This window comes from Morone saxatilis, unplaced genomic scaffold (genome assembly GCF_004916995.1).
Source record: "Morone saxatilis isolate NCDOM2014 unplaced genomic scaffold, NCSU_SB_2.0 Contig1, whole genome shotgun sequence".
NCBI lineage: Eukaryota > Metazoa > Chordata > Actinopteri > Moronidae > Morone > Morone saxatilis.
The window spans coordinates 10,587,135-10,603,373 of record NW_023339651.1 but is presented as its reverse complement, the minus strand read 5'-3'; the positions used below and the strand labels follow the sequence as shown (position 1 = coordinate 10,603,373).

Here is a 16,239-nt window from a genome sequence, read left to right as displayed (position 1 = left end):
TGGCTCTAGCTTCTCAAATGTAACCATGTTTCAAACCAAAACTGAAGATCTTTCTTCGAATGCTATTTGACGATGTCACCCTGGGCTCAGGGAAATTGGAATGGCCTTTATCCAAAGCATACTCTATAGTTAAGAAATGATTATGTACCTTTCAGCCAGCCACTGGACTCAGTGTCCTGTCGCTGTGTTCTAAAAATCAACCTTCAGAAACTTGAGTGAAGCTGCCTTTATTTTTTATTCCAACTTTTACATTATCAGTGTGTGGTAGTTGTGAGACTGATTCGAATTGCTCTGACAATTTTCACCGTTTTAATGTCAGACTGATATTCAGGATCCTACAATTAACAGCACACTGATTGATATACCCTCATAGTAGCTCAGTACGTGTGAACACTGCTTACATATACATTACATTTGGGGTAAATATTGGACACATTTGACAGATACAACTCTCGGTTGTATTTAACTTGCCAAATTGCAGTCGACCCTTGAGAGCGAGGGGGCCCAGTCTACATATACATACTTATTATTCTTATCAGTTAATATGTATTGACTGATCCATTTCCAGGTTTCCACCAGTGAGCGAGGAGGCTGCTGTTGGAACCCAAGTGGGAGCCATCATGGCAGCTGCTGTCAATCAAACTATCATCTACTCTATCACTGACGGCAACGAGGGAGGTGAGTATACTCTGAGCTTTTTATAGGCAGAGTGGTGCCTTTTGTGGGTTTCAGTTGTGGGGTTTGCTGACCGCTAAAGTTCATTTATACCATTAAATTATGTACAGGGTTATTAGCAGTTATTATCTTATATAGCATTTCTTTAGCAAGGCCACCAGTTGTGTGGAGACAGAGCATACATGTTGAAACCATAACAATTTTTTTGAAAATGTTTACCCAAATACTCATACCCATTTACACCTAATCCATCTTGGGCATCTAAGACAAGTTAATTCAGGAAGTGGTTTGAGACACATCCTAGCCAGATACAGAAAAAGGGGTGATTGGATCCATCTCTCCAAGACGCACGTGTAAACGTTACAAACTCTTGGTTTACTCTTAAGACAGTTAAAACATGTAATGAAGGTAACAAAAAATAAGTTCAATAGGATATCTGTTCTCTAGGTATAAACCACAAATTGGGTTATTTACAGAATGTGCTCTATATCTCACCAATGACATTTGACACCTTGCTGTCACTTACTTCTGCTTCCTTTCAGGCCCCAACTGCTATAACAAGTCTCAATTCTGTATTTGCCTCGTGATTGAATACCTCATGTTGTTTATTTTAGCAGCTACGGCTAATATTGTGCACAGGCAGATTGTGGCGTGTTTAGTCAACTTAGTGATTATAGGAACAACTTTTGTTTATCTAACGTTGCTGATTAATACCATATTATTGTAGCCTATATTAAGTCCATAGGTAATTTGTGGGGGGTCCTTGTCCTTCATTTCATCTGGTTATGAAACACTTGAAATTGAAATTTTAATTACATTGGATCTTATTTAAACAATGTTTAAACTCTCTCTGTCAGCAGCTCAGGACACACTACCTTCTTTCCATTTACTATCTCACTGATTTATACAAGAAAATTCTATCCCACTGTGTCTCTTTTTGACCTTTCTCTCCTGTTATTTGCTCTCTGTGTCTTTGATCCAACCTTCCCCACTCTCACTGTCTTTTCTTTATCTCCATTTCTCGTTCTCTCTCCAGGTGCGTTTGCATTAAACGTAACGACGGGAGTGATTTCGACAGCCAAGCCCCTGGACTATGAGGCCAATTCCAGCTACGTTCTGAAGGTAGAAGCGGACTCCATGAGAGTGGGGTCCTCAAACTTTCGAGCTCCCTCTAAGAGTAAGTGTGTGGTTGTATTTATGAACTCTCCGCCTCTAAACTTACTTTTGACATCGGATTGCATCATCGCAGATTCTCTTCTCTCTAATTACACACACAGACACACACACACACACACACACACACACACACACACACACACTTAAGGATTAAAAATAACAGCCACTACTTGATAATAATCGCCCCAGGCTGTAGCTTTCTCTCTTGCACATACACTTATCTCTCTCTGTGTCATACTCTCTGGAGCGCTCTAATTTTACCTAGTTTTTTCCAACTCCTCTCCTTGTCCATACAGTTATGTCTTGGAAGACATGTTCTATTGGGCCTTGGCTGTTGTTGTTACCCTTCACGTAGCTTTTCCCCTCTCTCAGCTGTCTATCAAATCTGTATGCTTCCACCAGTTTGTTGTTGTGCTGTTGCTGTTTTAAAATGCTGGCCTTTCCTCCTCCTGCTAGATATGGGTCTCATTGGCTGTCCCAAGTCTTTACTGAAATGCAGTTATGTAGCTTTCCGGAATTTAACTCTCAAATATGAAAACATGTTTGCAATGATCAAAGTTGCCAAATATAGCTGCCGTGCAGTTTGGAAGATTTTATCTGTAAGGCTGTAGCTTTTTTTTCCCAAACACTGGTACAGAGCGATTCTTACAGGTCAAGTTAGTGTTAAATTGCACTGAACCTGTTAGTCTGTCAGTCTGTATAAGCCTCGTTTATTGTATTTCTTTTTGTACTTTTCTCTTTCTTCATTCTGTCTTATTTTTGTTTAATTTCTCTCCTCATTTCAATCCATCCAAAAAGGAATTTTCCTTCAGGTGCATGTGGTGGGAAAGACCGACCACAACAATTTTTTTTACGGTTTTAATTGACATTATAGCTGAAGTGAAAATGACTCTAATTAGTCTCTATCTCTTCCCCCTCTATCCCTTTTCTTCTTCTTGCCTCTTCTCTCTGCCTTTTTTATTCCTGTCTCTCTCTGCTGGTCTGTTTTCTCCTTTTTAGTTTGAAAACATGTATGTGCATTCTTCTTAATTGATGCTCAGCTCCCCGGGTTTCTCTTTCTTTTTTAATTATAGCATTTACCACATGCTGTTCTCATTTCATCCAACTATTTGAATTCAAGCATTCTTTGAAGATTAAAACTACAAATCATTGTAGTCATTAGCAAATCTCCTTGAATGCTTTTTGGTACGCATTTTAATCAGGCAACAAATCAATAGGATTCTAACAATGTGTTAATCCGGTTTTCTAACTCAAGTGAAGGTTGGAATCGTAAATAGACATTTTGGTATGGTCTCTCATTGGCTGTTGTAAATAAGCAGATTAATGTTTGCATCTGCTTGTTTGTTTTGAGCTTTTCTTTTTATGTGCCCAAGTTTTTAATGTGTTTTTCTTTTGTCTTCACTTCACTTCACTTTACATTACTGGGATTTCTTCTTTCTTTCTGACACATGATTCACCCTTTCACAGAGTTGGTTGATGTCATTGTGTTGCAGTTTCATGTGGGTGTGATTCACATCTCCCAGTTTTTGTCTGGATAAGGCTGAATGTGACTCATTCCAAGTTGCAATCACTGAATGTGAATGACAGAGGTTCATTGGCACAATGTTTTGTTTTATACTGAATGTGTAGCTTGGTTGAATTACTGTGATGTTTAATCTCTTCTTGCTCATTTAAGATTAAGATTTTCCAATGCAGTTTGCAAATGCAAAACTTGATTTTCAACCTTGGCACAGACATTATTTTTGAACGTTTTTGACTTGGAAAGGTCATGATGTCGACTGCAACATTCTCAGTAGTCATGACCTGTGAAGTTCCTTGATGCATAGTATATCTCAAAAATGTTATCAGACGGATCAGAGCAAGGTCACCTCTACTGCCGCATCCCTAGACATTTAGCTGTTCTTTATATTTCTCACGGCACATTTTCAGAATCTGTAAATGTCTTCTGTCAGCTCTGGAAGTGAAGCTAAAAATCCTTTAGTCGTTACTCACTCTACTTTCCAACTTTTGATCACTATGGAACATTTCCTGAAGAGCAATTTTATCAGCTTATCGCTATGATTAATGGGGTCACTTTTTAGTGTTTAAGTTAGAACAGTTTTGGTTATTTTACATGACAGATTTGTGTTTTATCTGTGCTCATCTCACTGGTTTGAAGTGGCCAGAGCTCAGCTGGTACTATGTGATCTCATATACTTCCGCGCACCAATCACAGTTTAGGAATATTCAAACCAAATTGTGATGACAGCTGTGAAGCTGTTAACACTAATATCAAATCTAATCAAACCACATACACACAGTCCTGATGAAGCAGATAAGCTGACCTTTTTTAATATAATATTTTTGTCCCTAAATTTGAACTTTGACTGCTGCTTATTTATTGACAATTTAATGTTGCAGAGATTTGAAACCTTTTTTAAACTCTCCTTGTCTCTGCTGTCTCATCTTTGTTTTCTCTAAATGCTGCAGATCACCTCATGGGAATGGGCTGAAACTTTGGCTAAACAAATGTTCCCACCAGGAGAGGCTGTTCAATCATTGTCAGACGAGTTTTACTCTTGCCAGCCTGCACAAGAAGATAGAAAAGGAATTCAAAAGCAGAACAAATTTAGACCTGTAGTGTATACATGTGAATATTATCATCTACAAGCAAGGTAGTAATAGCTGCTGCAATTGTATGCTTGTGACATTGCCTGCAAAAGCTATGACTTTCCCTGTTCGTAGATGTCTACATCTGCAGGTCTAAATGGTATGTGGCTGATATGAGGCACATTGTTGGACTGCAGGTTCAGAACTGTTGGCCTGCAATTGCAGGATGATACTGGCTGGTCTAGGTCAGGGGTGATCTACATAAATGACTGTGTTAGTCCTTTATAATTTCTGTATTGTTTGCTTTTTTACTCCGCAGCTTGTTCCTTTAGTATAAAAAAGGCTTTGTGTGTCTCTTGAGACAACATAAGCTCCCTTTTTCTGCATTTTGTAATGCCAAATTCAAAGGTGTAACATAATGTGTAAATTGTGTGTGTGTGTGTGTCCTCTAGCTAACACAGCTAAGGTGATAATTGACATCCTGGATGAGAACGACCACCCGCCAGTTTTCAGCAGATCTCTTTACATCGGAGGGGTTGCAGAAGATGCAAAAACTTTCACCTCCGTCTTGCAAGTACAGGTAAAGACATTCACACACATACATATACAACCAAACTGCGGGGGGTTGATAAAAATATGGGAACACGTGACAATATAATGTTAATAATAAAGCAAAGCCTATGTGCCAGTTTAGGCAACCCAACTCGAGTCACCTCTACACCCACAGGGCACACTCCTAAGACTGCAACATATATCCAACAAATGATTTTAATCATGGCGGATTACTTAAGCCATCAGTGCTCTGCTCACTCTTTGGCTGCATGCCTGATGCCACGCCGCTCACCTGAAAGCTATGACGCTGCTTTCTGCTGTTGTTCATATACATTTTAAAAAGCCCAGCGGAATCCATCTGTAGGCTTTGAGTCCACCTTACTTTAGAGAGGGAAGTTTTCATTGTTAAACCCCACTCACTGCTGTGCTGAGCTTAATGGTACATATTCCACATTTATACAATAATCCGTGTGAATTGGTTGACTGAATTGCTATTGCCTTGCAATAAATAATAAAGTCTTTGTAAAGGTTATGATGTTTAGTTTTTTCCTGTCATAGATGTGTGAATTCAACTCTAGGCTTTAGTCTGTGATAGTGTTCCTTTAACTTGTCCCCTATTTTGTTACCAGCTCTTGGTTAAAAGAATATCCCTGAGTTTAATGTGAGACACTTAAAATTACAGTTCAGTTACGATGCCTTTGTGGATTTGCGTGATCGTATTTGTGTTGTTTATTTTAAATGAAGGCAATAATCAGTCCAGTAAGTAACAAGATTAACTGGTAAGATTATTTCCTGTCTCTGCATTTCCCTCGACATCTACCTCTATCTCTCTCTTAATTGATACATCTCTTTGTTCATCTCTTTGTTTCCCTTTCTTTTTACCTAACTCAGGAGAATTCCATATCACTGTAAACAACATTAAAATGCCTTTCAGGACCCAAAATGGGTCACAGAGTCTATTTCTTTTAGCCTCTATCTAAGAAGTAGCAATATGTTTTAATGAGCCTGAATGCCACAAGAGACTCGGGCAGGGTCTCTAGCAAAAAAGTATGTTCTTTAATATTTTATTACAGTTTTTAAGATCATTCTAAGATATTCCTGCTTCATTAGATCATTCAGAGTGAGAGTGACATGGAAGATGAGAGAATAAGGGAGAGCAGGCAATAAAGAGTGATATTTGAAATCACAGTTTCACAAAAGTGTAGAAAATGTGCTTTTCTTACTAGTAAACCTTGAGTTTCAAATTATTATTCCTCTGCTGCAAACACCTGAGGTGGTGGTTTTGCATATGGATTTTCAGTGTTAATACTACATTTGGCTGGAGCTGGTTTACAGTAACCTGCTTTACAGTCACCTGACCTCTGTGAATACATGAGCAGACTTACAGAAAGAACTAATAGCCTGCTAGTAGGCTCAATCACCTCAGGGAGACAGTAGATCTGAAGGTTGGAAGGAAGAGAGAGGATTGATGGTTAGATAAAGATAACTGGCATCCTGCTGAGAGACAAACTGACTGGACAGAAGAAGACAGGGAAGACATACATGATTCATGGGAGGATGAATAGTTGGAGTCGGAGGGGGGATGTGGGACTAGAGAGATGGACAGGGGCGCTGGCGGCACATTTGTGAACTACTAGATGAAAGTGTGAGTGAGACAAAAGATGGAGAGAAAGTTGTGCATTTTCAATCTTAGTGGTTTCACTCAAGTATAACTAATTCCATCACATCTGTCTGAAGCACGCACGTTGTCTTAATGAGTTTCGTGTGTGTAGCAAGCTGCATGTTGTGTGTGTGTGTGTGTGTGTATAGGCTCATGCAGGGCTGTCATGCCTTCAGTGTACGTGTTCAAGTACACGTGCAGGAGTTCTGTCTTCTTGTCCCTCAGAGGGTTGCCAGAACACAGATATTGATTAGATTGCAGATGAGTCTCACATTAGCAAACCTACTCATTACCTGCAAAGATACCTTTTTTCTTCTAATTCAATTTGAGTCACACTTCCCCACCACACCGATGCAAGTGCAGAGCTGTTGAATTTACCCTTCTATCTTTCTCCAGCTTGTTCTTCTCCCTTTTAATTAATATTTCCAGCCCTCCCTTTCAGTGGGTGTTTATACCAAAAATAGCCCTACATTAATGTGGGAAGATCAAGAAGGAAGAATACAAGACTTGACAAAACATGTAGTAAACACAAGTAAAAAGGGGTCATGCAACTATGGAAAATTACCACAGCAACAAATATTTTATTATCCATCATCACAATCCAAAGGTAAACAGTTGAACTACATCAATCATGTTACAAAAAAAAAAGCCAATTTGGAATGTGGGCTAGCATGTATTGATTGGCAAACACGACACCTTGCCAGATGATGTTGTCTTTTCCATATTTTTGCCAGCGCAACCCCACAGTGCTTTCGTTAATGAAGGGGCTGGATTTTTTTCACACAATGTTGTCGTTGGTCTGAACTTGGCCTGACTCACCAAGTGAATCAGTCATCCTTTAAACTGCTTTTGAATGAGCCTCAGGTGTGCAGGGGGCTCAGAGTGGTTGTTTTTATTTTAGCCTCCACATTGTTGATTTCCTCTCATAAAGGGCAAAGTACTGGATGGGAAGGGCTTTAACAGCACCGAAATGTTTACAGCACTTGCTAACATTGTTAAAGTGCTACGTCAGTGTATTTGTTTTTTGGAGGATATTTTGTTTTATGCTATTAAAGTGATGCCAAAGGGCTGTCCACTTCTAACTGAGTGAAAGACACATAAAGGGGATATGCTGATAGTGAAGAAGTAAAAAGCTATTTTCCAGTTTCATACTAATTGTATACAATATATACACCTATCTTTACATTATGCTGTTTTTAGAGTTAGTATACAATAAATAAACATACTTTAATGATTTAATTTACAGGAAATGAGGCAATGTGTGCACTCAAACTGCGACTTTATAATGACAATTAGAGGGGTGCCAGTTAAAGGTATGTGTAACAGTTAGGAGGTTCTATTGGCAGAAGTTGAATATAATATTCACAACCGCCATGTAGAATCACTGTGTTAGTAGCCAAGAAAGGACAAAGCAAACACTGGCTTTACATAGGGGCGTTCATGTTTTTTGCACGTTGCGCAGGCACTGTAATTTCTCCATCGCGATTAGAAGGAGAGGGTTAGATGCCAGTAAATCTTACACACTAGTCCTTTAAAGAGATAGTAAAATGACAGCACTTTTTGGTTTTTGGAAGTGTTCCCTCTAGCTGTTTCACCACCAACCAGAATTATGCTTTCTTTTTCTTTAAATTAAGCTAAAAAATCAAGGGTACTTTTAAGTATTTTGCCACTTTTCCAGTATGAACACATTAAATGTTGAAAACCTGCTTTGAATAGGTATGTAAGTGGACAGTTGGTTGATATTAGCAGTATTAATGCATTGCTAAAAGGTTATCCTAACTTACCTCTGCAAATAAGAACACAACAAAATAGATCTGTACATATTTTCTTCCATCTCCTCATCTTTCTATATGTGTGCTTCCATTTCTTTATTCCCTAGCTATAATAAAAATAATTTTCTTTTTGTTTCTTCTATTATATTGTTACCTCTTGATGGTGTGTGTCTCAGAGCTGAATCTATAGTCTATATTCTCAGCCCCTCTTAAAGACCCGGCAATAAATCAATGTCTGTCTGAGTGTGTGTCTGGATGTGAATGTGGGGTTTGCATGTATGTGTGAACGAGCGAGAGACTTGATAGTAAGCCAGACTGACAGAACAGATGAATAGACCCGCACACAGCTCAAAGCACCACTTTACCCCCTACTGCTGATTCAGAGTACTACATCAAACAGTACAAGTACTGAAGCAGGTTTCCCTCACGAGAAAACAAATTCGGGACAGGATATCCGTTGATCAATATAGCAGTGCTGTGTATTGATCAGCTGCACAAATACCTGGAATCAAATGAGGAGGTGGAGGGCTGTCATGATGTAATCATCACAGATCAAAGAATTGATTATAACAATAATGGCAACAGTGACTTGATCAAAGTGTTGTTTGCATGGATGATGATGATGACATTTCATTATAATAGTGATTATGATCATTATAATTCTGATTATAATTAATAATTATTAAAATAATTGTATAATAATGCCACTGCTTGGTGATTCTTATTTTCCTCATTTTACAGGCCCTGGACCAAGACACTGGTAACTACAGTTCTATGATGTACCGGCTGATCATTCCCCCTCCTGCTGGTAAAGATACTAAGGATAGCAAAGATGGCTTCGTCATCGAACCGTACAGCGGCGTGGTGAAGACGGCAATCATGTACCGCAACATGAGGAGGTCATATTTTAAGTTTGAGGTGGTTGCCACAGACAACTATGGTCAAGGACACAGCAGCAAGGCGGAGATAGTGGTGTGTATATTTACATTTTTGACATTGGTGACAGGTTTATTATCATTTCCTGTATTTCATCTTATATTCTACATTTTCCTTAAAACAAACTGAATGGCATGATTGAAACAATGGGATTTATGTCGCTCCCAGAATGTCCTTGAAGGAGATAAAAATGTGAGAACCAATTCAAAGTGTCACTAGCTTGAAGCATAGTAGTTGGATTGGAAATGTTATTATTCCCAATACAAGCTTTTTCCAGTGATCAAGGTGCCATCTGATAGAGTTTAGTGAAATTATTCACAGCTGAACATGCTGTTTTCCGCCCAATTTAAATGCAGAAACCAGTTTTATTTGCATCTTTTGCTGTGTAGGTGTCGGTTGTGAACCAGCTGGACATGCAGGTGGTCGTATCAAATGTCCCCCCAACTTATGTGGAGAAAAACAAAGACAAGCTGCTCAGGTAACGTACATTCTCCCACATTTCCACGTTCTTCCACTTTTTTAATATAATGTATTAATAAATCACCTATAGCATTAAGCTGGTTGTGCTATGTGTACCTACACCAGTACGTATGAGTCAACATTTCTTATACTGATGCTCTTGTCTAGAAAGCAGGCAGTTTTGGTTCAACACGTACCATCAACATTGCAAATAGCTGTTGATGGACAGCCTGTTTGTTGAACCAATGACCCTAAAATTTACGGTTAGACTCTAAACAGTTGTCCTCTGATCTTGGAAACACAACTATTTTTATATTATAATACACCACAATATGTAATTTCATAGAACAGCAGAGTGATAAAGGTGAAGAACACATCTTGCTATCCATACGTACATTGTCATTAACAGTTGAAGTTCTAGTTCCATGTTTCTATTAGAGTGGGTGTATTAAGTTAAAAGTTTAATCAACAGTCATACAGTAATGCAATTAAGTTTTAACCTTGATTTGATGCCATTTTAGCTTCTTTAGTCATACAAGGTTCCTCTATATTTGATTTAGCTTTGGTACGTCTTCAAGGACTGAAGCTGTAATTGCTACCATGGGGAAATCAACAAGACTTGATAAAGAGCACAAACAGTCTTATGTATAAAAATCGCATTTTTATCATAATGAAGTGTCCTAAGTAAGAGTGAAGCTCAAAGTGCTTTGTTGAGCTAGAACCCATACTGGGACTGTAACAGGGACAGGCATCAGACCACCACAGCTAGACCACAGATACAGAGGAAGCAATGTCCCTGTTAATGTAATAAAGAAGGCTAGCCCAGATCCTTGTATGTGAATATGAACAGCCAGGAATGTTTTTAGAATATATTTCCACAATGTTGATTTTTTTAAATTGTACCTGTTACTGTTACCTATGCCACCAGATAGCTCCTTTCTAATCCTCCCCCACCTTCTGTCCCTTGAAGCCAACACGAACTAATAAAAAATATTCCTTGCTAAGTTCAAAACATTTGGGGCTCGAGCCCTGAAAACATGACCTTATCAACACCACAATGACAGCTGGAATGTGAGATACTCTGACTTTGCTCCAATGGAGCTCAGCTTGTTTGAGGAATTGGCTTGAAAGTAATATCTCCCTCCACAGTCCATCAAATATATATTCATTCATTTGAAGAAAGGAAAGATGTTAATACTAAACATAAACTGCATTATTCATTATATGATATGATATTTCTGCCATGTGCACCAACAGACAAACACTGTACCACAGCTCAGGTTGCTTCTTTTGCCTCTAACACATAGCTTGATAATGATGTTTTAAAGCCCTTACCTTCTTTACTCTCTCCTTTACTCACGTTCTTTCTCTCTTACACACACATATAAACACACCTTGAAGGGACCCTTCCTGTTTCCGGGGGGACAGAAATCAATATTGCACAGCAAGAACCTGCTTAGCTGACGAGATGAAAAAAATGTGTGTTGTGTGATTTAGTGTGTCTGTTTGGTGTGTCTGCTGTGACTGGTGTCTGAGGGCTTTTTTTTTGTATATGTGTGTATCCAGAAGAAGTTAGTGAAGTGTGATCCATCAATCAAAATCCATCATTTGTCATCCTCAGCATTTTGGAGCGCTATGTCCAGGAACAGATACCAGGTGCAAAGGTTGTCGTGGAAACCATCGGGCCCAATCGCCATGGCGATGGAATGGAGCAGGAAGACTACACCAAGTCGGACCTGATGATTTATGCTATCGACCCGCTGACAAATAGAGCTGTATCTAGACAGGAACTCTACAAGTAAGAACTTTGCCAACAAATCCATGAAAGTAAAATGGCAGCTCTCCAATAGCTTTATATCATAAAATGGGACAGGACCTAACTTAAATTTCATCGCAATTAAGTAATTCCTAAATTAATTGACCTCAGTTAGTTTTTTGGAGTGCTGCCAGTCACACAAGTTTACAGGTTCTGTTGACTGTTGAAGTCAATCTTGTACTTTCTGACAGCTCATTCAAACAAGACGCAAAGTTTCGCCAGTCCTCTCTTTCACTGGGAGCTACTTTAAGGATAAGGAGTCAGGAAATACAAACACACACATAAAAACTGCGAAACAGAGTAGAACAGTACAAATGAGTAGGTGTGTGTTTGTGTGATTTTTAGCATGAAACTCCGCTGCTTGGATAAGTTTTTGACATCTAGCTGGCAGAGTTCTGGCCTTCAACACCACGCATTAACACTGGCATCACTTGCACTGAGTAATAGAGGTTAATGTCTAGTGCCTAATTGCAAATTTACATGGTCTCAGTTACATCATTGTGTTACTCCTCACTAGGTTCCTTGATGGTAAACTCTTGGACATAAATAAAGAGTTCCAGCCCTTCCTCCCTCCTGGTGGACGGATTCTGGAGATCCGAACCCCTGAAGTCGTTACCAGCGTAAAGAAAGCAGTGCAGACTGTAGGCTACACAGAGGGGGCACTGTTGGCTCTGGCAGTTATCATCATTATCTGCTGTGTCCCTGCCATACTGATCGTCATTATCACCTACAGACAGTAAGTGTGAATTTATGTGCAAATGTGGAATAAAAATGGCTCTTTAATCAGGGACAATTTAGACTAATAGTGTTTAAAGGATTAGGCTGGCGATAGTCCATACTTTCTTTCTATCAACAAATCCCATAAAGAGACCAAAACCAACAGTGCAACAATAATTGCCTGTGTAGCCAAAGCCTGATAGCTTACTTCTCTGTACTATAGACTTCCAGTAATGTTCAAAAAACTATTTAAAACACGTAATGTACACTTTTGCACTGGGTCGCATGTTCCTGAAAATGGGCACTGTAGTATGTTTTAAGTGATGTGCAGTGATCCGCAATTGAAAATAGTGCTACTCAATTTTAATATATAGGTTTAGGTCCTCAAAATATGTCTAAAAAAGTAGGATTTGACTTGAAAAAGGAAAATGCTAGCAAAGCAACAAAACAAGCCATTTAGAAAATGTATGAATTTCTTTTAAGAGAATGCAGACAGTCAGAAAAATAGACAAAGCTGGCAGTCTCTCCCACAGGACGTCCTTTTGCGCTATTTATCATTTTATCACCTGGGCCAGTCGCTTCCCAAGATGATTCAGCATGGCAGCCTGTCCCGCAGTGCCAATTCTAATAGTTTGTTTAGCTAACCACCGTGAAAGGCTATTAATTTCATATGTCTCCTAAACACACATAAACAAGCACACACACACACACACACACACACATTTAAACTGGATCACTGCATTTTGGAGGGAGCTACTCATCCTGAGACAAATAGAGAGTGAGGAGAGGAGATTTGAAGACAGGAAAACAGAGTAGTAATCATCAGCATAATGATCACTAGTCTTTGTTGCTAAATGACTATAATGAAGACCAACAGTCCAACTTGCTTGTAAATTACAATAAGTAATCCTGAATAACAAGAGGTGCTGTGTGATTTATGTTTCAAATAGTCACTAATCCTTCTCTCTCTTTCCCTGTCTCTTGTCTGATGCTTCTGCCGCCACCAGATTCAAAGAGTGAGTACTCCTTTCATATTCTCAATCTAAAATATTAACGTCATCGCTGTCTTAAACACCTTTCATTGTGATTAATCTGTTGACTTTCATTGTACAATAAAATGGATGAGATCTGAAAGGGTGTTGAAACAGAAAGGACAGCGGACAATCAGACAAATTAATCCTGAAGAACATGGAATCAGTAAATGTCCAAGGACTGATGCTTTTATCACAGTGCGTCTGTGTGTGGTCATTTAAGACGATTATGTTCGTGAACAAGATTACCAGTCGGTTATTTAAAAAGAGACAACGTAACTTTTGAGAGAAGAAATAACATAATTTTTCCCTTTACAAATGAAAAGTTAAATAATGAATTCATAATGAATCCAACACATGCTCACTAGATTTAAGGAACTCTTTAGCTTTGCTGATAGAGCATTATGTGGTCTGACCAGTAGCTTACACTGGCTAATGTTAGCAATTATGATATATTTTGCTCTGCCTATTTGTGGGCTTTATGAACCCTTGTGTTACGATGTTTTACCTAGGCCCCAGTAAAGGAATTTCCGTTGCAGTGATTGAGGGCAGCTCAACAGTTGTATTGCCGCCATTGTTAGTGCAAATTACTCTGTAAGGAGTAAAACTGGATACTTCATCTTAGTACCTGCTTGTACTACTCACCTGCAGTCTCCCTTCTTCTGTTAACCCGAATAAAGTCGCCAGTTAGTTCCTGAAAGTTGCAAATTAACTCACTCATTAAACCAAAACAGTGGCAAGCTGCACGACATGAATGCCACAGCTGATAATTGACGAACCAGTTGGAATTTTCTACAAAAAGACTGTTAGTGTTTCCAGTTAGGAGTTTTTCCAGAGTGAGTGAGGTGGAGGCTATGAGCTCTTTCTCCTGTGTGGTATTGTAATCCTAGGCTACTGAGTAGCTCTGCATTTCAGACACAGCTTCTACTGTATAAAGTCTTTCCAGCTTATCCGCTCTGAGACACTTTTATATCTTAAAACGTGCGGTCATGACGGTGGCTTGCCCATTCCCTGCGGCTGGCTTGTCAATAGCACGGTATTTTATTATTGTGGTTATTGCAGCAGCCCTAGTTTTAGCTTGTCACGGTTTAATATTTCAAAGGTTTTGGACTAATGTAAAACAGTAAAAAAGTAAAATAGGAATTGAATATGCTGTACCAAGAAATCCATTTTTGTTCCAGCTTGTGGTCCCATTCCACAAGCTCCAGAATCATTATGCTGTTATCTTGTAATTGCCATTTACAGCCACAATGGACTTTCTTCATCGTATATATGTTACATAGTCTTGCTTTAATATCCATCAAGTCATGTAGAGAGGCACGTCAAACAATTTGTCAATGAATCACAGATTGTATATTCAGATAAGATGATAATGCTAGAAACTTGTTAATATTGCATATTGTTAAAACACACAAAAGGAGCAACTGACATAAGGATTTGCTTCAGGATACAGATTGGAATGGATGTGCCAGGGGTTGAAATCCTGAAACCTGTGACCTTTCAGACAAAGAAAGAAGTTATAAGCCCTCCCACACTGATTATGACCATTTTTCTACTTTCTAAGGTCAGGGTTTTACTCTAACTTTAGATAACTAACCCTGTGTTTCCTCTCTGCTGTGTCCAGACGCCAGGCAGAGTGTGCCAAAACAGCCCGAATCCAGATGGCACTGCCAACAGGCAAACCTGGGGGAGGCACTGCCAACAACCTGTATGAGGAGCTGGGCGACAATGCCATGTAAGTGAAGTGTGAAAGTGGCATTTGCATTGATGAGCCAAAGCAGAGGCATTAGCTCACATTTCTATGGCTGTTAAACTTCAGCCTTTGGCTGTGTGCCTTTTCATGCTTTGTGGTATCCACACATCCAGTCAATCCTATCTCCCTACGTTTTAACTCAATATGGAAAATAGCTCTGCAAATATACTTGTATCTTTCATTCCCTACAGACCGAAGCTATTATTCTCAAGGTAAGGCTAAGCACAAGTCCCATATTTTCCAAATTTCACCTCTCTCATGCATTAAAAATGAGAAGGCAATGATAAAAAAAAAACACAAAGTAACTGGAAATAACAGGAAAGTATAAATAAGATAAAACATATAAACAAGATGACAAAAGCCAGGAAGACATCTAAATTGTGTTTCAATTTCAAAACATGGACTGTAAGGCCTGTAGCAGGTTGGGATGCTGTAAAAGCTTCACAGTTAATTAGAGTTCACCCTCAAACACAATAACAAACTCGATCTATCTTAGCTCAAGAGTGCAACAACGCAGAAAAAGAAAGTGATGAAGATGTTAGTAGTGGAAACCAAAATGCATTGGTGCAAAAGTGATCAAAAGTTGGTCAACTTTGGTTGTTTTTAAAGTGCTTAACAAATAAAGTTGGATTGGATTGGATTGGATCTTAAATAACACAGCCCAATCACACCAGCAGTAACTCTCGGATGGGGACAGCAGACTTGGTGTTCTTTGGGTCACTGATCGACACACATCCACATCATCTACAGACTTGTTGAACAACCATATTTAAAGGCTTGCCAACGTAGACCAGCTATTAAACTAATTGGTCAAAGTCTTGAGCCAGTTTCACGTCAGACTGATAAATGATAAGATGGCTGTGCTCACACAAAATGGCAGAGTGTTTCAGCCAGTGAAGACTGTTCTTAAACATTTAGTAAAATTACGTTCCTCCAACCATTTATTGAAAGTTTTAAGTAAATCATACATAACTGTCTTTGAAGACTGATTAAAGCATGCTTAGAAATATAGCATTTCACTGAAATATAACTTGTTGATTCACCCCACCACTTTCCCAAATCACTCCTAAACTGGGAGCCCTTGAAAGGATTTATCTGCATTA

General features: G+C 38.9%; 1 protein-coding gene across 1 annotated transcript in view; it reads left to right on the top strand.

The window, feature by feature from the left end:
• LOC118335124 (protocadherin-15-like) overlaps positions 1-16,239 on the top strand; it is a 153,434-nt gene that overhangs the window by 109,382 nt on the left and 27,813 nt on the right. The window contains exons 26-34 of the mRNA XM_035671332.1: positions 569-678; positions 1,712-1,852; positions 4,893-5,020; positions 9,166-9,396; positions 9,750-9,838; positions 11,441-11,617; positions 12,153-12,371; positions 13,360-13,368; positions 15,008-15,118. Coding sequence (XP_035527225.1) covers positions 569-678; positions 1,712-1,852; positions 4,893-5,020; positions 9,166-9,396; positions 9,750-9,838; positions 11,441-11,617; positions 12,153-12,371; positions 13,360-13,368; positions 15,008-15,118 — 1,215 coding nt within the window. The remainder of the gene's footprint in view (positions 1-568; positions 679-1,711; positions 1,853-4,892; positions 5,021-9,165; positions 9,397-9,749; positions 9,839-11,440; positions 11,618-12,152; positions 12,372-13,359; positions 13,369-15,007; positions 15,119-16,239) is intronic.